Source organism: Narcine bancroftii, chromosome 1 (assembly GCF_036971445.1).
Source record: "Narcine bancroftii isolate sNarBan1 chromosome 1, sNarBan1.hap1, whole genome shotgun sequence".
In the NCBI taxonomy this organism is placed as follows: domain Eukaryota; kingdom Metazoa; phylum Chordata; class Chondrichthyes; order Torpediniformes; family Narcinidae; genus Narcine; species Narcine bancroftii.
This window is the reverse complement of record NC_091469.1, coordinates 213025653-213051129: the sequence shown is the minus strand read 5'-3', so window position 1 is coordinate 213051129 and position 25477 is coordinate 213025653. Positions and strand designations below refer to the sequence as shown.

Genomic DNA, 25477 nt, shown 5'->3' with positions numbered 1-25477 from the left:
GGTTTGGAGGATTCAAATAAACTATTTATAATTTTAATCCCATTTCAAGCATACGGGCTCCAAACTTGTAAAAATACAGAATATTTACCCCTCAAATTATATGTAACTTTGAATCTCTGCATGCCATCTTATTAATATTAATGAAATGTCTGATTCCCAAGTAACAGCAATATATTTCCTTTCTATTACCAAAACTAATTTAACAAATTTCAATTGAAAATCTGATAAAGATAGTTTAGGAGTAATAATCTCAAAATTTCCCAACAACAATAATTCAGGATTTAACGGAAAAACAACACCCGTAATTCATTGTAAAAAAACTTAGTAATGGAAATTCAAAAAGGTTGAACCTTTGAACATGACCATGCAGAATGAACAAAAGTTCCAACGTCCTTTCCACATCTAAAACATTGATCCAATGTATCCGATTTCCATCTATTCAATTTTGAGGCATAATATACAATTGATCTAAAAAGTTATAATGAAGTAATCTGTATCTTAAATTAATTGTGTTAGACATACCATCTTTACATAAATCTTGCCAAACTTGTTGATTTATTGATGTATTTAAATCTTGTTCCCATTTTTCTTTTGATTTAAACAAACCTAATTTAGGCTTTTTTTTCTTTTAACATCATATATGCTATTGAGATACATTTTTTAGCCATTCCATCAACAAGCAATTGTTCTAAATCTATAAGACCTTTAAAATTATATCAGATCCTAATTTCTCTCTTAAATAAGCTCTTAATTGAAAATAACAAAAAAAAACTGTATTGCGAGGAATATTGTATTTAATTTTTCATTGATCAAATGACATCAGTCTATCATTATCATAATAATCTAATATAGAAATTCCTTTATTCTCTTTTGAATATTTGGAATTATAATCTTTTGAAAAAATTAAAAGGTCAATCACTAGCATTTTTAATGATAAAAGATTTCCATCAATTTCTAATTTAATTTTATTCCAAATATTAAGCAAATGTTTCAATATTGGAGTGTCTCCATCAATTGTCATCAACCTCAGTTCCCATTTATAAATAAATTCTTCAGGTATAGTTTCTTCATTATTTAATTCGATTTCCACCCATGATGGTTTAATTTTCCTAGATAAAGAAACAAGAAATCTTAATTGTGCTGCTTTATAATAATTCTTAAAATTAGGAAGTTGTAATCCTCCTAATTCATATATCTATGTTAATTTTTCTAATGAATTTCTTGCCATTTTCCCTTTACAAAGAAATTTCCTGACGTGTGTATTTAGATCCTGAAATTTTTTTTTGAGGTATGGAAATACGTAAAGTCTGAAATAAATATTGAATTCTCGGAAAAGTATTCATTTAATACAATTGGCTCTTCCAATTAAAGTAATAGGTAAATTTACCCACTTTTTAAAATCTTCATCTACTTTATTAAATAATGGAATGTGGTGGTGCACTCGCTCAGGGGGAACTGGCCCTGCTTGTAATGCCACATGGTGGGGTAGCCCTGGGAAGATGGTGCCATCGGGGGTTTCTCCCTCACTCAAACCTCCTGCATGGGGCGCGCCCCGGGCAGCGATTGTGATGTCATCACACATGTGGTGTCTAAAACAACACTGCCTTTGGGCAGTGCCAATGGCCATGCACCAAATTCAAATAAAAACAGTCGTTAACAGTGTGCTTCTTACACTGCTCACCCACCACATTGGTGACCCCGACGAGCCCCGACATTTTTCTGGACTCTGAACTATGGATTCGGCAGAGGTTAATGCCATCTTGATTAAGCTTCCCCCCCCTTCTGTAGCCACGGGCAAGCAGAAGCACAGTTTCAGCTTCAAAACATCTCCGCATACACCACGATGTTGTACCACATCATGAATGCACTGGACGAAGACACAGCAGCGAGGGTTGACGACCTCGTCCACCACCCCCCGGCCGTGGGCAAGTACTCCGCCCTCAAAGACCTGCTACTGGGGACATTTGGGCTCACCCTCCAGCAACGGGCTTCCAGGCTCTTGCACCTGTACGGGCTCAGAGACCACAATCCCCTAGCGCTGATGGATGAAATGCTGGCCCTGGCGGAAGACCACAAGCCTGGTTTTCTCTTCCGCCAAATTTTCCTCGAGCAGATGCCGGAGGACATCCAGCTGCTCCTCACTGATGAGGATTTCTCAGACCTACGCAAAGCTGTGGCCCAGGTGGATGCCCTCTGGAGAATGAAGAGGGAGAACGAGGCAGCCCTCAACCAGGTGGCACAAACGGGAATCAGCCGACTGCAAGCCACCCCCAAGACCAAGCCAGAGGAGAGCCAGTCAACCTGGTGTTTCTACCATCAGCGCTGGGGTGTGCAAACCCGTAAGTGCTGACAACCCTGCGGGTTTCAGGGAAACTACCAGGCCAGCCGCCATAGATGGCTGCGACGGTTGGCCACGTGAATAGCCTCCTTTATGTTACAGACAAATCCACTGGCCGCCGCTTCCTGGTGGACACAGGGGCTGAGTTGAGCATCCTAACCCCCACAGCCTTAGAGACTCGCACCCGATCTAGTGGTTCAACCCTGCGGGTGGCCAATGGCTCCACCATTAAGACCTAAGGCACCTGCAGGGCACAAATCCAGATCGGCAAGGAAAAATTCCACTGGAGGTACGTGCTAGCCTTGATGGGCACCACGCTCTTAGGGGTCAACTTCCTGAGGGCTCGCGGTCTACTAGTCGACAACAAGGGCAAGAGGCTGGTCAATGTTCGCACATTCCATTCTGTACGATTGGACATGGCAGACACCTGCAAGCCATAAATTGCTGCCGTAGCCGCCGCCATGGATGAGTTCTCCGACATCCTTCACGAGTTCCCCACCATCTTGGAGCCACACTTTGACGCCGCCCTGCCCCAGCATGGGGTCTTCCACCACAATGCCATGCAAGGCCCCCTGCTGCATGCTAGGCCCAGATGGCCGCTGCCCAAAAAGCTCCAGCGGGCGAAGGAGGAGTTTTCCAGACTACAGGAGCTGGGAATCGTCCAATGCTCAGACAGTGCCTGGGCATTGCCGCTTCACATGGTCCCGAAATTGTCTGGGGGCTGGAGGCCCTGCGGGGACTACCATCGGTTGAACGATGCAACCACTCCTGACAGGTACCCGGTTCCCGACATACAGGACTTCTCCTCCAACCTCCACGGTGCACGGGTTTTTTCCAAAGTGGACCTCGTGCGGGGATACCATCAGATCCCGGTGCACCAAGACGACTTGGGTAAGATGGCCATTATCACCCCTTTGGCCCCTTTGAGTTCCTCCGCATGCCATTTGGCTTAAAGAATGCAGACCAGACATCCCAGTACCTCATGGACACGGTGGGAAAGGATATGGACTTTGTGTTCATCTATCTGGACGATATACTGATTGCCAGTCACAACCTCGATGAACACAAAGCCCACCTCCACACCCTGTTTGCCGGGCTGGCAGATTTCAGCCTTATGGTCAACACGGCGAAATGCCAGTTTGGCAAGGAGTCCCTCCAGTTCCTGGGGCAAACCAGTTTGGCGGCTGTGGCCACCATGGTGCCGGAGAAGGTGGCGGCCGTCCAACGTTTCCTCAAACCCTCCACCCTTAAAGCCCTGCAGTAGTTCGTGGGGATGGTGAACTTTTACTATCGTTTCATCTCCGGGGCTGCCCGTACCATGTGCCCATTTTTCGCGCTGATGGCCACCAAAGAAAAAAACTTTATCCTGGCCAGAAAAAGTGGACAAGGCATTCGCGGCGATGAAGGAGGCCCTTGCCAGCGTGACGCTACTGGTGCACCCATGGCCGGAGGTGCACACGGCACTCTCCATGGACCCCTCAACTACAGTAGTCAGTGGGCGGGGGAGGGTCCCTGGAACAATGACTTGATGGACAATGGTGCCCGCTGGCCTTTTTCAGGAAGCAGCTGCGACTGCCAGAGTTCAAATACAGCGCCTTTGACTGGGAGCTCCTGGCTCTGTACTTGGCCATCCGCCATTTTCATTACTTCCTGGAGGGCAGGCCTTTCACAGTCTTCACGGACCACAAGCCCCTCACCCAGGTACTGGCGATGGCCAAGGACCCATGGACTGCCAGACAACAGCGCAACCCCTCGTATGTGTCAGAGTTCACTGCCGACATCGGGCACAGGGCAGCCAAAGAAAATGTGGTGGCGGACACACTCTTGCGACCGGCCATCAACACGTGTGCCCCTGGGTTGGACTACGCACACTAACCCAGGCCCAGCGAACCGACACAGAGACGCAAGCACTGCGGACTGCCATCTCAGGCCTCGAACTCAAGGACTTCCGAATACCCAACAGCCTGCGCTGGCAGTGGCCAAGAAATGTATAGCGATTACTTGGAAGAATAGAAATGTATTGTCGTTAGATCGGTTGTATTCAGAGATGAAGTTTTGTTTGGTTATGGAAAGAATATCTTTTTCTATACAAGATAAGATGTCTTTTTCTGAGTTAAAGTGGACCCCAGTTATTGATTAGATACAATTTAAGTAAGTTTGAATTAATCATTTCTTTTTCTTTAAAAAATGTTTTTATTATATATTTTTTCTATATATATGTTTTCTTTTTTCTTTTTTTTAGTTTTTTTATTAGTTGTTTTTTTTTCCATTTAAGTTCTTTTTGTTTTTGTTTTTTCATATATATTCTTATATAATAAATATTTTTGGATTAATAATTAATACTTAATTAATATTTTTTTTGTTTTTTATATATATCGATCTTTTTTTAAAAGATATATATTTTTAATTTTTTAAAATTATACTAATAGTATTAATTCTTCACTCTTTATCGTGGGGGTGGGGAGGGGGGGGTTTAGGGGTTAAAAATAGTTTTTTTTTTAGTCCTAGCTTTTAGTTGTTAGGGGGAGATGTCGAGATTGGTATTGTATTAACTATGTTACTTTGTACTTGTATTACTTTATTTTGTATTTTTTCTGTACGTGAATCACTTACTTTCTTCATATATTAAAATTAATAAATAAAGTTTCGAAAAAAGAAAAAAAAAGAAATCTCTTGGTGCCTGACACATTGACCACCGCCAGTGGGCTGATATCGCCTCCAACTGTGCATCTTGGCGCCTCACAGTTCGGCGGGCAGCAACCTCCTTTGAAGAAGACCGCAGAGCCCACCTCACTGACAAAAGACAAAGGAGGAAAAACCCAACACCCAACCCCAACCAACCAATTTTCCCTTGCAACCACTGCAACCGTGTCTGTCTGTCCCGCATCGGACTTGTCAGTCTGCAGCAGACGTGGACATACCCCTCCATAAATTTTTGTCCGCGAAGCCAAGCCAAAGAAAGAAGAAAGATTTTGTAATCCACATTTAATTAAAAAAAAAAGCTCAATTACAGAAGAAATTGCCTTATAAAACTATTGAAGAATTGAAGCCTACTCACCAGGTTGAAGCCACGGAATCGACTGATTTAGTTCCCAGGGCCCAGCATACTCCTGGTCAGATAAGTATGATGCAAGATGGCGCTGGCATTGTTTCTCACTCAGCTGACTCTGGTATGGGTGCGCGGGTGATGCGTGGGGGTGCGTCGGAAGATGCACTTGCATGGTCGGTAGAGCAGCTGCACATGCATGAACTATTGGAGAAGGTGTGGACTATGGGGGGACCCTGACAGCAGCGGCTGATGAAGTCGGCCCGGTGCTGACGGGGGTACAGACCCACAGTTGCACTACCCAATCAACAAGTGCAGTTGAAGAAGAGGAGGAAGGTCCTACCTTGTTGGAAACAAGATATGAAGAATCTGTCTTGGGTATTGCAGCTAAAGAAGAAAGGCCTCAAGGAGGAACAGGGGAGCGTGGATTTGAAGCCGTCTTTACTATTTTGGAGGGTATTGCTCAACAGATGAATAATATGTCATTATAGATGTCTACACAAATAAATCAAGGATTTATGGTGATGAAAGTCAAAATGAATAATATGTGAAGAAGTGTCATCTGTGAAGAATGATATGACTTGTTAAAGCTGATGTTAACAGATGTTTGAAAGGATACTGTACAAGATATTTTTTTTAAAAATTGAAGTGTTTTCATGATTTTAAAGATCAAGTGGAACGAAATTGAGAAAAAATTGAAAAAAAGTGGAAGATTCTTTTGTAGGATGGGAGATTCAGAAGAGAGAATTGCTGAAGAAGATGGATTCTTTGAAAAATCAAGGTCGACAGAATAATATAAAAATAGTAGGACTTCCGAAAGATATTGAGGGTACAGACCCGATTTAAGTTTTTTTAAAAAGTGGATTGCGGATGTATTGGGAAATTATTTTTTTCCAGATGGGTTGGAATTGGACAGAGCGCATAGGGCATTGAGGAGGAAACCTTTTTCTGGGTCAGCCATCATGAGCAGTTTTAATTCGGTGTTTGGGATATCAGGACAGAGAGATGATACTACGGATTGCTGTTCAAAAGGTTCGACAGAATCAAACTCCAATGATGGTTCAGGGCAATAGAGTGTTTTTTTTTAAAATGCCGATTTGAGTCAGGAAATTATTAAGAGAGGCGTAGAAAATTTAATTCAGCAAAAGAGGTGTTGTGGAAGAAGGGTTATAAATTTGCTTTTGAATACCCTGCTATATTGAAAGTTTTTTATGGGAATTTTCATTCTCAATTTTTTTGAGAGTGACCATGATGCATTAATTTTTGCTAATTCTTTACCAGATGTGCGAGGAGCAGGTCGATCATCGTCACCTAAGAGGAGGACATCTGATAAGAGGAATGGGAATGGAAAGAAGGGTGAATAGACAGAATCTGCTTGATATTGAAGACCCAGAACAATCTTTGGGATTGGAATCACTGGGCTGAATATGATTGAGATAAATAATTGCTGAAGCTTTTCATAGTCACCTGTCACAAGTGGGTTTTGCCACACCCAGATATTTGGGGAATGACTACATTGGTGCAGTTTTGGGGATTTTTTTGTTTTTCTTTAAAATAAGGGTTTTTTTTATTTTATTTAAAGGGATTTTTAAGCAAGGGGAGCTATATTTTGCTATAGTGTGAATTGTGTATTTTGTTTAGTAAAGAAATGTCTAATTTGAATTTTGCAACTTTTAATGTACAGGGATTGAATAATCCATTTAAGCATTAACGTGTGTGGGCTTATATTAAAAAGATAAAGGTTGATATTGCTTTTTAGCAAGAAACACATTTAACTGAAAAAGAACATTTAAAATTGAAATTAGGTAGGGTATGTAGTTGCTTCTTCTTTTAATTCTAAGTTGTCGACCAATTTCTAACCTTTTTTTGAATATGATTTAAGTTGATAATAAGAAAAAATAGTATTATTTGGTATATTTATCCTTCAGTTGGGCAAAATTCAAAAAAATTCCCAAAAAAGTCCCTTATCCTTGTTATTCCACAATTATACCAAACATCAAAATAGGGATCATTAACCATAGAAGGAATGAAAGGATTTTGGCTTAATATCATTTTAACCACTGATGCTTCTTAATTCCTCTTTCTAGATGTACTCCATTCCATATTTTAAGCATATGTCTCAGAATTAGTGTATCTAATTGCCCTTAGAGTAATCCTCCATGCCAGTCATACAAAATATGCTCTAAATTAATTTCTCCTATTTTGCTCATTTTAATTTCCACCCATGCAGTCTTTCCATCAGTCTGATAACAAGAAGACAAAAATCTAAGTTGAGCTGTTTTATAGTAATTTTTAAAATTAGGCAAACAAAGTCCCTTTCTATGCTAATTTTTTCCAATGTCATCCGAGGCATTTTATCTCACCAAATAAATCTTCTTACACTTTTATTTAAATCTTGAATAAACATTGTTGGTAAATATTGTAAAGTTGACTGTATTCTACGAAAAATGTTCATCTTCGTACAATTTATCCTTCCATCTTATTAAATCTTCTTTAATTTTCTTCAATAAAGGTATGTAATTTAATTTAAATAATTATTTAAATTCTTATTAACATTAATTCCTAAATATTTAATTGCCCTATTTTGCCATTTCCTTTACTTAATTTGAACATCTCAGTCAATATTTACTTTATAACCAGATACCAGCCAATCGATCATTTATTTTTTTTTAATTAACTGTCAATTTGTAAGATATATTATCTGCAAAAAGACTAATTTTATGCTATCATTTATCTTAAAGCCCTCAATCATTATCTTTTCTAATCACCTCTGTTAAAGGTTCTATAGTCAATGCAAATAAAAAAGGAGATAATGGACAGTCTTGTTTAAATGATCTTTCCAACAAGAAAGATTTTGATATTTGTCTATTTGTAATCATTTTAGCCTTTGGATAATTATGTAATGGTCTTATCCAATTTATAAAATTTCTTGGAATCCCAAAATCCTTCAATACTTCAAATAAATAATCCCATTCTAATGTATCAAACACCTTTTCTGTGTCTAAGGTGATGGTACTGATGGTATTTTTCTTCTCTGTGCCATATTTAATAAACTTAAAATAATCTAACAATATTATCCACTGATCTATTTTTCATAAAGCCTGTTTGGTCTATATTAATCAGTTTAGGTAATCTGTTAGCTATTAATTTTGACAAAATTTTATAATCTGTATTCAATAATGAAATTGGTCTATATGAAGATGGAAGCAAAGGATCCTTCCCTTTTTTTGGAATAACTGTTATTAACACAATTTTAAATTAATCAGATAACTCCCAAAGATCTTCCATTTGATCTAACAACCCCATAAATATTAGCATTAATAACTCCTTAAATTCTTTATAAAATTCTGAAGAGAAACCATCCTTCCCTGGAGCCTTATTATTTGGTAGAGGCATCAATATATCATATAATTCTGTAACTGAAAATAGATTTGTTAATTCTGTCTTCTCTTCTATATTTAGTTGTGGTAAAGTAATTTTTGACATTCATCAATTTTATCTCCATCCTTCAACGATTCCAAATGATACAATTTCTTTTAAAATTTCATAAACACATACCTTATGTTTTATAAGTAAGATAACCAGAATCTTCTTTTACAGCTATTATTGTTCTTGATAATTGTCCAGTCTTCAATTGCCATGCTAAAACTTTATGTGCTCTATTTCCCAACTCATAATAATTTTGTTGGGTTCGTCTTATATCCATGTCTATTCTGAATGTTTGTATTGTATTAAGTTTCAATTTAAAAAAAATCAAATATTTTTATTTTCTCATTTACTTGATTCTGCAATTCTTTTTCCATCTTTATTATTTCATTTTCCAAATAATTAACTTCAGACATATATTCTTTTTAACATTAGCTGTATAGCTTATTATTTGTCCTCTTAAATACACTTTCAAAGATCACAAACCACAAACATGAGCTACAGAATGTTCATGAAGATTATAAAGTTGCCTTATAAAGTTACAAAAATCTTTCCTTTCAACAATACTGCATTAAACCTCCATTTATAACCTGTATTTTGCTCCTCCTCCAGTAAAACTGACAGAACTAATAGTGAATGGTCAGACAATATATTCGCCTGATATTCAGTACTGTTATGAGCCCAAAGGACCCCAAAACCAAGCAGCAATAGACATTCACCAAGAGAAGTAGTTTTTAAAACAAAAGTTGTTTTTAATTATCTTTAAACATGAAAATAGAATCAAACTTTAACTTATCTCGATACTAAACTAACCCAAATTAACCCCCTTCTAATTCTAAGTTCACATGTATGATGTGTGTGTAAATTTAAGAAAAGTTTATTTGGTTCACAGTTTAATCTCACTTCTCCTTCTTCCAAGTTCTCTGGATGCAGGCAATTCTTATACCATATCCAGAATTTAACATGTATAAAGTTCACCCCAGGCTTTGGTGCTCGAAAGGTAAATGTTTACCACTCAGGAAGATTCTTGTAGGGTTTGCAGAGAGAGAGATCTGTTGTTCCAGAATTTCCACAACTGAGGTACCAATTTTTATCTCCTAATGCTACACACTTTGCTTCACAATCATTCATCCAATCAATATTATTTTATAAAATAAATATCCTTAACTATTGACTTAATCCACAGAGGAATGTCAGTCTGAGAATGGCTGTCCTTACAAATCCCATCACTTAGTGCTATATATTAAACAGCTTCAAATCAGACGGAACACAAGTGGCAATCAGCTTAAAGTCTTCACAACTCTGGCTATAACCAGAGTAAAGTCTCCCTTTCTCATAGGTGAGAAATTACTGCATTCACAATATGCCTTAAAACTCCACAATAGTAGATCTGAGGCGAGGGAACCCTGTGAGTAACTCACTTCCTGACACCCAGAGCCTCCCCCCCCCCCCCCCCCCCATCAGGAATAGGATGGACACTGGGTTCTATCAATTCTCAAGAAACTCGATATTGCACTTGATCACCTTGGGAGAAATTACTTGCTCAGGCCAATCCATACCACCTCCCAAACCTGTGACCTCTCTACCCTGAGAAAGTGCTTCAGGACACCATGACCTGCACATTCTCCATTCTGAATTGGAAAAATATCAGTGCTCCTTCATTGTCATTGGGTTTAAAACCCAGCAGTACTAGGAGAACTCCTTCACTAAATGGACCACACCACTCAAGAAAGCTACTACTTGAGGACAATAGGGATGGACAATAAATGTTGGCTTGCCCTGCAATTTTCAGATCTCAAAATTTGAATAGAAAGTTACTCCCTGGATCTGTGAATCCCTATCCTGCCAGGACCTACATTAGGACTGCACCGTGAGGAGTTTAATTTTCAGAAAAGAGGACAGGATTTCGTCCTTCTGCTCAAAGAAAGGCAACCCAGAGACAACAGGACAAATTAGTTACAACTATCTCGTGTTTACTGACTACCATTTCAATCCACAATAACCGAGCCTGTGGAAGGTGACCTGGTCTTTTATTGGTTTATTGAAAAATGAGAAACACAAATTTCATAGAAATACAGTAATGAGGTTAAAAGCAATTTACAGGGGCTGCAAAATAAACTGTACAAGTATCATTGACACAAGTTCATGTTATACAGAAAACCACAACAGATCACCAGACTATAAACAAAAGCATGTACAAAAGAGAGTACCAGTGTTGCACAAGACGACAATGAGGGTGGGAAGCCAATCGCACAGTTCCCACTGAATGATCCAAAACAATGGACCAGAGAAATGTTTAGGAGAAAAAAAACGAGTGCCGAAGTTGCAGAATACTGGTTCAATGTTTTAGTTATGTGCCCATCCTTTTGAGACATTTTTTAATCAGTTCTCATTTGGTAGATCCGCTCACAAAAGATTTCTAGGTATTCCTCTTCTCCTAAACCCCACCGGCCCCTTCTCCCCACCAGTGATTCTGAGTAACATGGAAGCCAGTTGGTTATGTTTCGACTGCATGTTAAAGGATCACTGTGAAGTCACAGGAAGGCTCTGCAGGAACCTGACTCAGAGCCACAATCAGACCTGGGCAAGCGTCAGGGTTGTGAGGTTCTGTTGTACACACATACACATCCTTATCACTGCAATAACAAAACAGTATACTCTCCAATCATACAGCAGCTGAAGGACAAACTTGACCTGGTTCAAGGGAGGTGGTGGGGAATGGGTCCGATTGGTCAGTATTTGTCTGGTAGCATTAAGCTGGTGACCTCTAATATGACATTTCACACTCAATTTTATAAATTACGAGTGGAATTTTCCAACTGGCGTGCACATTAAAATCTGGCTTGGGTCCAAGATGCTCCTGAGCAAGAGACTGATTTGATGAAGATTTCCAAACTGAAACATTAACCAATCTTAACTCCCACAGAAGAGTTCTTCCAGCATACTTTTTCCCCATCAGGACCGGACCAATTTGTCAGGAACTGGATCAAGGTGGACTCACATCTATTGTTACAGAATGTACTATGAGGTGTATGCACACAATAAGTGTGTGTGTGAGAGAATTGTGAGCCTGTGCACTTAGTGTAGCATGACTGCCTTCTGTACTTGTACCTAGTGAAATTCCCCTGATGTGAGGATGAGCACTCGATCTTGGAGGAGTCCTCAACAAATCTGTTACCAGCTGATCTCTCCGTGAGCCGGACTGTAACCAGCCATTCTGAAACCACCAATCCGTCACCTCTCCATAACTGGGCTTCACTACATCAGAGAAACCAGTCGGAGATTGGGAGATCGCTTCACTCAGCACCTCCTCTCCATCTGCAACCACAGTGACCTCCCAGTAGCCAACTAGTTCAAGTCAGAGTCACACTCCCAAGCTTACATGTCTGTTCATGGCCTTGTGTACTATCCCACCTGACCCACCTGCAAATTGGAGGAACAACACCTCATCTTCCTTCTGGGCATTCTCCAACCAGATGGCCTTAACTTTGATTTCTCTGCTTTCTGCTAAACTTGCTCTCCTTTTCTTTCCCCTCCACCTTTCCAGTCTTTCTAGTTCTCCCCTGCCTTCCCCCTTACCCACCCAGCCTTCCCTCCTCCCCACATTGCTGCTGTCTCCTCTATCATCTCCTGCCTTTGCCACGCCCTCCCCCACCCACCCTTTTGTTCAGACACCTGTCGGCATTCTCTCATACCTTGATGAAGGGCTTAAGCCCAAAACATCAGTTCTGTATTTTTACCATTGCTACATAAAGCCTGCTGAGCTTCTCCAACATTTTGTGTTTGTGTTTCAACCACAGAGTCTACAGATTTTCGTGATTTACTTCTCTGTTACCGGCCAATCTCTCCGTAATCTGTAACTGACTCATCGTAATTTCTAATCAGATGATGTATAACCAGCCCTGAACCTTGTGGTACCCCAGCAGGAACTGCCTGTCAACTTGATAAGGACCTATTTATTACCAGACTGCTTCCTGCCTACTGACCAATTTTCTATTCACGTTAGTACATTACCTCACTTGCTCCCCAGTTTTGCACACAAATCTCTTGTGCACAACCTCATCAAAAGCCTTTTGAATACTCCACATTAAATGGGTCACCATCTCCACTCAATTGGTTACATTCTCAAAATTTGAAGATTTATCAAGTACAATTTCCCTTCCATGAAACCATGCTGACTTGAACAAATTTGTCACACCTCTCTAAATTGACTCCAAAATTTTCCCAACCAATGAAGTCAGGCTAATTGGTCTTTAATTCCCTGATTCTTTCTCCCTTCTTTCTTAAAAAATTGTGTCACATCAGCTTCTCTCCAATCCATGGCAGCATCCCTCTCCTGGATGTCAGTCTGAAATGTTATTTCTCCTTTGGGTTAATTGGCAGAATTAGTTCACATTTATGACCAAAATACTTACTTAAAATGCAAGATGCTAGAAAGTAATGTTCTACCTAGGCATTACTCTGAAAACAAAGATCGAATGCAAAAACTATAAAGGATTTTGCTGACAGCTGGAGTGATGTGTTGGTGGTAAGCTCTGGTCAGCAGACTGGACACAAGAGGAAAGAGGGAAATGTACCTGCAGTTACAGCCACCTCTCCATCAGCTGTAGGACTTGACCTATGGTGAGGGCACATCGTTTGAGCTTTTCAAGCATGCTTAGCAGCAAAGTTCCTAAAGTGCAACATTAAATTCTGTTACCAGGAGATCAATGCAGTCCCTGTCTTTGGTTTTAAATGCTTCTGCAATTCTTTTTGCTGCCTCTTTGTGTTCTTTCCCACGAAGTGGCAACCCGTTCACCTCCAAAATGACATGTCCGACCTTCAGTTTTCCGCAGTTATGAGCCGATCCGCCCCGCTGGAAAAATGCTACATGTCACCATTTGAACAAGCACAGTAATATCAAAACTCTGAATAATATTAAAATACAACTTTGTTTGTATTCCTCATTAACCCTGAATTGTGAAGTGTTTTCTCAAGGTATTAGCTGATGGCAGTGGTGACAGATTCGGTGTCAGGCTGGAAATGCTAACTTTACAGATGGAGATTAAGAGGTGCATGGCAATCTTTGATCTGGCTGTTTGAGTTCTGCAACTTTGCGACAGTTGGCCAGAGTCGAGTGAACAAATGGAAGAGCAGGACAATGGTAAATGTATTTTAAAATGCATGGGGTTTATATGAATGAACAGTTACATTGCTGGGTGAAACACAGAAGTCTGCAGACGCTGTGATTGTAGTAAGAACACAATGAAAGGCTGGAGGAACTCGGCCGGTCTTCTCAGCGTCTATAGGAGTCAAATATATCTCCTATAAATTATCTCCTATAGACGCTGAAAAGACCGGCTATGCTCCTCCAGTAGTTCAGTTAGACGCATTGCTGAAACTGAGATGGTCTTGTGAGAAAAGACTGGAAAATTGGTACATAATGGGGAAGGAGAGATGATGTCACTTGGTCCCATCATTCTCGAGTGATCAATGAGATGCTGAGAGGTTGCCTCTCGGGTTAATTCTGGAGCTGGCCCGATTGATTTAAGTGTAGTGAGTAGAATGAGCTGTGTGCATCAGCCCTCATCTTATTAAATGGTGTCTCCTGCTTCTGATTCAATGACTCATTAATGAGACTGAGCCCACACAGTGCCGGCATTTATCCTTCATCCTCCTTACTGGAGGAGCTCGCTGGAAATTGCGTGCAGGATAGATCCCAGGTAAGACCACCAGCACCAATCCTTGCAGAAGCTTACAGATTTCTATGATGCAGTTTGAATTTGTATCCCTGAATCAGCAGTCTTGGTTTCTGGATCCCAGTTCAGTAACACCCCCATACTTTGAACCTGGTAGCACATTGGTATCTATATTAGTGTAAGGTTCCTGAATGAAGACCCTACATAACTGAATGACAAGTAAAGCTCAAAGCTGTATTGCGGCTGCCGACAACCCACCTGTATGGTGACAATGCGGGGCAGGGGCTGACGCGTGTTAGCCCCCCCTTCGATGGCGATGCCGAGGGTAGGTGCACTTTTTGGGACCCTCACCAAAACAGAGGTTGGTTCCAATAGGCCAGGCTGAGGAGGAGGGAAAACTCCACAGTTAATCCAGGAAAATCAAAGTTTATATTTAAGATTCAGGTTTATTGTCAAAGTACATACATGACATCACATACAATCCTGAGATTCTTTTCTCGTGCAGATGAGGTACAATTACCACTTGTTGGTAGTGCAGAAAAATTGTATACAATGTCCACATGTGAACAAATAAAAAAAAATCATAAACTGACTGTGCAATACAGAGAGGGGGAAAAAATTCAATATAGTCCTTAAATGAGCCCCTGGTTGAGTTTGTTGTTGAGTCTGATGGTGGAGGGGTAGCCGCTGTTCCTTAACCTGATGGTGTGAGTCTTGTGGCATCTAGACCTCTTTCCTGATGGTAGCAGTGAGAACAGAGCATTTCCTGGATGGCGAGGGTCTTTGATAATTGCTCATCTCACTTCCTTCAAATCAAGGGTGTAGCCATGGGTCCCATGCCTGCCCATTTGTAGGCCTGTGGAGCAACCCTATGCAGGCAAGGCCCCTCAACTCTTCCTCCGTTATATTGATGACTATGTCAAGCTGCCTCATACACCCGTGATGAGCTCGTCAACTACATTCACTTTGCTGCCAACTTCCACCCTGATCTCAAATTCACCTGGTTAATCTCTGACAACACTCTCCTATTTCTTGATCTCTCCATCTTAGGAGACAAGCTTTCCACTGACATATTTTACAAACCTACCAACTCACATAATTACCTTGAGTACACTTCTTCACACCCAGGTCCCTGCAAGGATTCTATTTCCTTCTCGCAATTTCTGTCTCCACTGCATCTGTTCCCAAGATGAGGTCTTCCAGACCAGATCATCCGAAATCACCTTATTCCTAAAATGTGGCTTCCCCTCCACCACCATCAACTTGGTCCTCACCCACATCTCCTCCATTTCTGTTTGTCTGCCTGGCCCCCTCTGGCTCCAGAGGCAAAAAATACAGGATTCCCCTTGTCCTTACCTACCACCCCACCAGCTTACGCACCCAATAAATTTCCATCACCTTCAACATGATCCCACCACTAGACACATCCTCCCCTCTCTGCCTTCCGTAGGGATCACTCCCTCCTTGACTCCCTCGTGCACGCATCCCTCCCCACCAACACCCCCCCCCCGGCACATTGCCCTGTAGCCATAGGAAATGCCAAACCTGCGGTCACACTTCCTTCCTCATGACAATTGTGAGCCCCAAACTTGTGTATCCATAGGATTGATTTACTATATCCAGTGTTCCCTTTGTGGCTTTCTCTAGATTGGAGAGACTGGGCACAGACTGGGAGATCACTTCGATGAGCACTTTTGGCTCTGTCCGCAAGGATTAGTGCAATACAATTTCCTACACCAATTATACTTCACACCACAGAAGTTGCATAAATCAAAATCTGAAATATCGGAGAAGTGGGAAAGAAACAGGAACATTCTTACATGCTACGTGGTTGTGTGTGAAGGTGAGACCTATCTGGCAGGATATTACTGAAATACTAACAAGGATAATGGGGTGGCCTTCGCAGGCGACCTGGAGCTTTATCTTTTGGGCAATTTTATTGAAATAAGTATAAAACTAATTAAATTCCATATTTCATTTGTTAAAATAGCTTTAGCTGTGGCAAAAAAAAATGTATTGAGATTACTTGAAAGCCAGACACCCCCTACAGATAACACGAAGGAAGACAGATGAATAGTTGTATACCTATGGGGGGGCGGTGGGGGAGGGGGGGGGGAGAAGAGAGAGAGAAATCACATACAATCTAAAGAACAAATATGACATATTTATAAAAGTATGGCAACCATATATGGACTAAATAGGGGCCCAAATATAAAAAGGTGCTATTATAATAAATATAAGTGACCTCCAAGGTGAAGAGTTTCTCTTTTTTACACGCAATTTTAAGCCCTGATGGCATACAGATTTATACTGGGAAGATTTATACTGGGAAGAGGGAGGGAGGGAATGGGTTGTGTTTTGTTTTGTAAGAAAAAAGTTATATACATTTACATATTTTGAAAATGGAAAATTTTGATATGCATTATATTTATTTTAAAAATTCATTAAGAGTGATAGGGATCTATCTCCCAGTGCCCAACCATTTCAATACTGCGTCCCACTCCCATCTCCGTCAATATCCTCATGTACTATCCCACCAAGACCACCCGTAAATTGGAGGAACAACACTCTATTTTCTGTATGGCCACTCTCCAACTGGATGACATTAACATCAATTTCTCATAATTTTGCTTATTTTCCCTCCATTCTCCCTCCCTTCCCCCTCATCTTCCCTCTCTTCTTAGAGCCATCCCTCTTCCCCTGCTTACTACTGTGCCCTCCTTTCCTTATCCACCTCTTATGGCCTGCCTTTAGGACAGATAGTGATCGTGAAGAAGATTTTTACCAATGCTCACTGATTGTGGTCTGGAGGTGAGGGAATCAAGGATCCAATAACACAATAGGCTGTTGAGTACCAGGCCTTGGAGTTTGCTGATCAATTTTGAGGGGTGTTAAATGCTAAATTGTAGCCACTTGTCGTTCTGCTTCCTAGCTATTACCATTTGAGACCAGGAAGCTCTGCTGAAGGTTCTGATTCCTGCTGGTCTTCATCTTGTCTGGCTCTTCAAGTGGTAAAACAGTTAATGGGAGAGGGGAGCAGCATCAGAACTCTACACAGCTGCTCCCCACTTCGCTACAACTTTTGACTCCACAAACTCAACAGCTAACAAGTTCGTTTCCACCTAATCCTGCTTCATGATTGCAATGGAGTTCATCTCAATGAAGAGTGGTGGCACGAAAGCTGAGTCCTTGCTGTCATGATAATGAATATGTATGAGATGTACCGGAAGTCACGTGGTATGAGAGGAAGATAAGAACACAAGCAAGAGAACAAAAGGAAACTGGAGAATAAAGCCACTGAGAAGTTTACCTAATAAAACTTGTGTTTAATGTTTTATTAACTTCACATTTCGGGCCACAAATGTGACATTGGCAACGAGAATGAAAGAAGCTTGAAGAAAATTAAAGACTAAACAAGATTACAGAGGATTACAGACAACTTCAAGGTGATAAGAATTTTCTCTTTGTCTCAGTACTTTTGGGGCTGGAATATTTCCCCATGGCTGGGGCAGACAGTGACTTTCTAACACATAGTGGAATTGCTCATTTTGACCCAACGGGTGATGCAAGCACTGTAAGTGTGAAGTGGAAGGCATGGCTGGAAGAATTTGAATCCTACGCTGACAGTCATGGCCTATTTCTAGATACCGGTACAGTTGAACAAAAAGCACAGAGAAGGGCGTTACTTCTTTTCACTGCGGGAGCCGCAGTTCGGGAAACATTTAGGACACTTTTGAATACTGGAAGAAAGGATGAGTACCGGAAAGCGGTAGATGCATTAAATGCACACTATGCAGTGACACCGAATGCTACATTTCAACGCCATTTGTTTCGGAGAACGAGACAAGAAGATGGCCAGACAATTGCTCAGTACGTGACAAGACTACGTCAGCTAGCTGTGGGATGCAATTGCATGCCAGCTGATTTGGACAACCAATTATTGGATCAAGTCGTACAGCACTGCAGATCAGATAAACTCAAAAGACGTCCACTGGAAAGAGGGAGTGAGTTGGAACTCACCGATGCTTTAACCATTGCTGCTGCATTAGAGGCTGTTGAAGGGGCAATTTCATACCATGACCCTGAAAGACAACTCAAGCCAGCAAATTAAGAGGCTCTCACATCGCCATAATTAGCCAAGATATACGTCGACACAGGACGTGGAGTGTTATAAATGTGGAAACCGAGGTCACTTTGGAAAAGACCCATATTGCCCGGCCAAAGGCAAAGTTTGCAGAAAGTGTGGAGGTAAGGACCGCTTTGCAAAGAAGTGCAAAAGCAAGTCCAATGCAGACCAGAAGAGGAAGAGTACAACTTCCAAAGGCAAAGCCTGGGGGAAAGGAAAGTATCCTGGAAAGAAAGATACCATTCACCAGATAGACGGTGACGATGATGATACCCAGGAGGAACAGAGTTGTTACCAATTTACGTTGAATGAAGTACATCATGAGAAGGTCCCAGTGATCATTGGTGGGGTGACAGTGCAGGTCATTGTAGACTCAGGCAGTGACAGTAATGTGATTGATTGACATTTATGGGAGAAGTTGAAAAGGAAAAAGATCATCTGTACCTCAAAGAAGTGTTCCAAGAAACTGTATCCATACACAGCAACCAAGCTATTGCAGACCATTGGATGTTTTACTGCAACTGTTGAAGCTGGAGATAAGTACACCGAAGCAGAGTTTATGGTCATAGAAGAGAGGGGAGAACCATTGCTGAGTAGAAGCACAGCGCAAGACCTGGCAATACTTCATATAGGAGCTTGTGTCAATTCAATTCAGTCATACGAGGATATGAAGCAAGAATTCCCCGCAGTCTTCCAAGGAGTAGGAAAGCTGAAAGGTCGACAATTGAAGCTAGCGGTAGATGAAATGGTCAAACCCAAGGCACAACCAATGCGCCGAACTCCGTTTGGACTTCGTGGGAAAGTCGAAGCCAAAATTAAAGAATTGATCGAACAAGACATTATTGAACCGGTGGAACATTCGACACAATGGGTCAGTCCCGTAGTGATTGGGCCCAAACCAAAGGGTGACATAAGACTAGGTGTTGACATGAGAATGGCCAATGAAGCTATAATTAGAGAACGACACCCTATACCAACAGTGGAGGAAATACTTCAAGAACTAACTACCAGCAAGATATTCTCAAAAATTGATCTGAAATGGGGCTATCATCAATTAGAGCTGGATCCAGGTTCCCGAGATGTAACAACATTTGTGACTCACTGTAAATTGTATTGTTACAAGAAACTATCATTTGGAATTAATGCAGCTTCGGAGATCTACCAGTATGAAATCCATCGAGTGATTCAAGGCATTCCTGGAGTTGCCAACATTTCTGACGACATCATAGTCCATGCACCAACGAAGGAAGAGCATGACAAACGGTTGAGGCGTGTACTATCTAGACTACAGGAGGCAGGCCTTACCGTGAATGGAAACAAGTGCCAGTTCGGTGTGTCAGAAATGGACTTCATGGGACACAGACTTACACGGGAAGGACTAAACCCTGCAGAGGCCAAGGTGAAAGCTATTGCAGAGGCACGTGCACCTCAGAACGCAACAGAGGTGAGGAGTTTCCTGGGATTGGTCAATTTTTGTGCAAAGTTCATTCCTAATTTCGCTACAGTGGCAGAACCACTAAGGAAACTAACCAGGAAAGGTGTACCATTTCATTTTGGATCTGAGCAGAAGAAAGCGTTCACAGCGCTGAAGCAAAGCCTGACAGATGCAAAAACTCTTGGATATTACGATCCGGCGGCATCAACCAAAGTCATAGCGGATGCCAGCCCGGTTGGTTTAGGAGCCGTGTTGGTCCAGATGCATGATGGAGGACCAAGAATCATTGCCTATGCCAGCAGATCGTTATCAGATGTGGAAAGAAGATACTCTCAGACAGAGAAAGAAGCACTCGGACTTGTATGGGCCTGTGAGAGGTTCCATGCATATTTATACGGCATTGAATTTGAACTCATCACAGATCATAAGCCATTAGAGGTGATCTATGCACCTAGATCCAAACCATGTGCCAGAATAGAGAGATGGGTACTCAGACTACAACCCTACAAATATAAAGTAATCCACATTGAAGGGAAAGCAAACATTGCAGATCCGCTGTCCAGATTGGTGAAGGATGGATGTCCACAATCCAAGTCAGAATTGGGAACAGAAACAGAGAGCTTTCTATTCAGTCGACACCGAAAGCTGTGACTACGAAGGAAGTCGAGAGAGAATCCGAACGTGATCCAGAACTCATGGAAGTAAGAGAATGCATACAGAGTGGACAATGGGACAAGTGTACTCACAAAGCTTACATTCCCATTAGAGACGAACTTTGTTGCATCGGACAGTGTGTATTAAGAGGTTGCAGATTGGTAATACCGCAAAGATTGAGACCGAAGATCGTATCCTTAGCGCATGAAGGACACCTAGGCATTGTTGGTACCAAGCAAAACCTCAGGATCAAGGTATGGTGGCCAGGTTGTGATAAAGACGCAGAGAAATTTGTTAAAACTTGTCATGGATGTCAAATCACAAGTAGGAGTAATCCGCCAGAACCGATCTGGAGTACGCTACTCCCGACAGGACCATGGATCGACGTAGTTGTTGATTTTCTTGGACCTTTACCGACGGGTGAATCAATTATGGTAGTGATAGATTAATACAGCAGATACTATGAGTACGTGGTGTTGAAGTCCACAACCACTGAAAAAAACAATACAAGCATTAGCAGAGATATTTGCAAGATATGGATTACCTGTTACATTATACTCTGACAATGGTCCACAATTCATTTCAGAGACATTTGCAGAATACATGAGGACCACAGGTATCCACCATCATAAAGTAACTCCGAAATGGCCGCAAGCCAACGGAGAAGTAGAGAGACAAAATCAGTCCATTGAAAAACGATTGAGGATTGCACACGCTGAAGGACAAAATTGGCGAGAAGCATTGCTATCTTATGTGGCTGTCTATTGAGCAACGCCTCATGCAACCACTGGAAAAAGTCCTGCAGAAGCATTTTTTGGGAGAAAAATCCGCACAAAAATGCCAGAAATAAAGGAAATCCGAGACGACCAGGAGATGAGGGACCACGATGCTGAAAAGAAAGGTGCAGCAAAGCTGTACACAGATTCGAAACGTGGAGCCAAGTACTCAGACATCATGCCAGGAGATAATGTTCTAGTGAGGCATGAAACTGGTGGTAAGCTAGACACACCTTATTACCATCAATCCTATACTGTCGTATCCAGAAGTGGCAGTATGGTGACAGTCAAGTCTCCGAATGGAGTCCTGTATAAGAGAAATGTATCAAGTATAAAAAGGTACCAGTCCAGAGATACATCGAGCCATTGAAAAGCCAATACGAGATGCTGAAACTGAGAGACCTGATGATGTTCCAGAGGCAGTTACCAGCACTCCTGATGAAGTGACTAGAGCGCCAGAAACACCCGAAGCCGTGGCGAGCAGTATTTCCGACGCTGAGAGTGAACAACCGAGAAGCGACGACAATATCGCAGGCAGGCCGAAACGAAACCGGAAAGTGCCCAAACGATACGAAGACTTTGTGCCATAGTTTTAATAAGAACTTTGGGACAGTATTTTAATCTTATATCATAAAGTGCATGTATGAGTGCTGTAGGAAGTAAAGTTTATGTAGTTGAGTTATAGTATTACCATTAGTTACGATGTTAGTATGTTTCCGAGGGATATTGGTAAGTGAAGGTAAAGTTTATTTCTGATTAAAGGAGGGATGTCATGATAATGAATATGTATGAGATGTACCGGAAGTCATGTGGTATGAGAGGGAGATAAGAACACAAGCAAGAGAACAAAGGGAAACTGGAGAATAAAGCCACTGAGAAGTTTACCTAATAAAACTTGTGTTTAATGTTTTATTAACTTCACATTTCGGGCCACAAATGTGACACTTGCCTCTACACTTGTCTCCATCTCCCTCATCATGATGCTACACACACTCTTCAATAAATGCTTACAGGAGTGAAGCTAATCTTCAGAGTTAACAGGAAACTATTCATTAAATGGTGACAATACTCTAGGGTGATGGCTGTCAAACCTCAGCAGTCCAGCTGCAGTATGCAGACAATGTACTTCGATATGGTGGGAAGCCTTACACTCAACTCTTTTACCACCTGCCTCTCAATGAATGATATCCTCCAACAAAAAAAGGTTCATTGCAAGACTGCAAACTATTGGATGGCTTCTCATATCTTAGGACTCACCTCTTATCAAAGGAAGATATCAACAATGAAAGTCAACCATTGCCTTCTATGTGCCAAAATGGACTTCGATTATTCAGGAAAACATTGTCTGTAAAGCAAAATCTCAAACTATGCAAGAAGGCTCGCCAACGGCTATACTTTGTAAGGAGTTTGAGGAGATTCAATATGGCACCAAAGACCCCCAAAAACTACTACAGGTGTACCGTGGAGAGCATTCTGGCTGATTGCATCACTGTGTGGTATGGAAGTACCAACAAACAATTTGAAACAGAACAGAATGTAGGCTTGTAATCATTCATTGTATGGTCATAAAGTTAAGGTCAGCTATTTGCTGAGTATTAAATGTGTGTTCAGTTTTATGCAGAGTTATAAACACCTGCCAGTTTATTTGGCAGAGACTCATTCTGCAACCTTGATCTTTCACATTTTGAGTTCCTAACGGTACCGCACAGATTAGTATTACTAAAGGGTTATCTTAGGGATTAATGTAAGCAGTCTGGGCTCTTGGGCATTCTTTGCTGTATAAATGCTGGCAGCAGGCAGAGTTCTGTATCAGGGTCCCGGCTCGCTCATTTCCTGACACATCAGTGCATAGAATGGGGAATTCCAAACACAGCAAGGTGCAATCCAAGCATAGTTGATTGGGATTTTGCGGCAGAATCACAGGGCATTCATATAAACCACCTTATGAAAAATAGTGCCCAGAAAGTCACAGTGAGGCAGTGTCAGTGGATCAATGATCATTCCGGAATCTGATGGCAGAGGGGGAGAAGCTGTCCTTGTGCCACTGGGTACTTGTCTTCAGGCTCCTGTACCTCCTTCCCGATGATAGCAAAGTGAAGAGGGCACGGCCTGGGTGGTGGGGGTCCTTGAGGATGGACGGAAGATCTTTCCTGGAACCAACACACCAATGGCATCATGAAGAAAGCCTCTACTTCCTCAGGAGTTTGCGGAGGAGCTAGTGGAGTTGTTCAAGTGAACCGGTACGGACTTGAAGGGCCAACATGGCCTGTTTCCATGCTGTAAACGGTTATATGGTTATGGTTAACTCAGGGACTAGTGTAATTAATGGAGGTACTGCAGAGATTAGTAAAACTAATGGTGGTACTGCAGGGATTAGTGTAACTAATGGTAATACTGCAGAGATTAGTGTAACTAATGGGAAAACTGGAGGGATTAGGGTAATTAACTGGGTACCACGTGGATTAAGTGTCTTCTTTCTTTGGCTTGGCTTCGCGGACGAAGATTTATGGAGGGGGTAAAAAGTCCACGTCAGCTGCAGGCTCGTTTGTGGCTGACCAGTCCGATGCGGGACAGGCAGACACGATTGCAGCGGTTGCAAGGGAAAATTGGTTGGTTGGGGTTGGGTGTTGGGTTTTTCCTCCTTTGCCTTTTGTCCGTGAGGTGGGCTCTGCGGTCTTCTTCAAAGGAGGCTGCTGCCCGCCAAACTGTGAGGCGCCAAGATGCACGGTTTGAGGCGTTATCAGCCCACTGGCGGTGGTCAATGTGGCAGGCACCAAGAGATTTCTTTAGGCAGTCCTTGTACCTTTTCTTTGGTGCACCTCTGTCACGGTGGCCAGTGGAGAGCTCGCCATATAATACGATCTTGGGAAGGCGATGGTCCTCCATTCTGGAGACGTGACCCATCCAGCGCAGCTGGACCTTCAGCAGCGTGGACTCGATGCTGTCGACCTCTGCCATCTCGAGTACCTCGACGTTAGGGGTGTGAGCGCTCCAATGGATGTTGAGGATGGAGCGGAGACAACGCTGGTGGAAGCGTTCTAGGAGCCGTAGGTGGTGCCGGTAGAGGACCCATGATTCGGAGCCGAACAGGAGTGTGGGTATGACAACGGCTCTGTATACGCTTATCTTTGTGAGGTTTTTCAGTTGGTTGTTTTTCCAGACTCTTTTGTGTAGTCTTCCAAAGGCGCTATTTGCCTTGGCGAGTCTGTTGTCTATCTCATTGTCGATCCTTGCATCTGATGAAATGGTGCAGCCGAGATAGGTAAACTGGTTGACCGTTTTGAGTTTTGTGTGCCCGATGGAGATGTGGGGGGGCTGGTAGTCATGGTGGGGAGCTGGCTGATGGAGGACCTCAGTTTTCTTCAGGCTGACTTCCAGGCCAAACATTTTGGCAGTTTCCGCAAAGCAGGACGTCAAGCGCTGAAGAGCTGGCTCTGAATGGGCAACTAAAGCGGCATCATCTGCAAAGAGTAGTTCACGGACAAGTTTCTCTTGTGAGATTTATTAGCCTCACAACACTTCATCTCAGAAATCAGATTTAGATTTCAGATTTATTGTCAGAGTATATTCATGACATCACATACAACCTTAAAATGTTTTTTTCCTGTGGGTGAGGCAAATTTACCACTTATCTCCTCAAAAATAATCTTGAATATCAAAATGTTGCATGCATGCATTGAAATTTAGTCTCAATGAGATACCATTCTGTTTACATTTTGAGAATGCAAAATGTGTAAATAGAAGTATTTATATTTTACCTCTCATTTCTATACATAATTTCCTTTAATTAACCATGACTCCCTGATGATGATATTTTATTGACCATCTCAAAACCAAATTTTATCTTTTACACCGATAGCCAGACGTGTAATATTGATCAAATGGAAGGACAACCCTCCACCTACACATACACAAGGGTTCAATGATATTATGTCCTGTTTAAGTTTAGAAAAAATTAGATATGGCATTAAAGATTCAATTACTAATTTCTTAAAGAC

The 25477-nt window shown here is 41.8% G+C and overlaps 1 protein-coding gene across 3 annotated transcripts in view; it reads right to left on the bottom strand.

The window, feature by feature from the left end:
• Nucleotides 1–12480: 12480 nt before the first annotated feature.
• The window catches only part of whrna (whirlin a), a 119648-nt gene continuing 106651 nt past the window's right edge, over nucleotides 12481–25477 (bottom strand). For all 3 annotated transcript variants that reach the window (XM_069890163.1, XM_069890173.1, XM_069890177.1), the window contains 2 exons: nucleotides 14747–14869; nucleotides 12481–13665 (listed from right to left, as the gene is read on the bottom strand). In XM_069890163.1, the coding sequence (XP_069746264.1) occupies nucleotides 13483–13665; nucleotides 14747–14869 (306 nt within the window). In that variant the 3' untranslated portion in view covers nucleotides 12481–13482. The remainder of the gene's footprint in view (nucleotides 13666–14746; nucleotides 14870–25477) is intronic.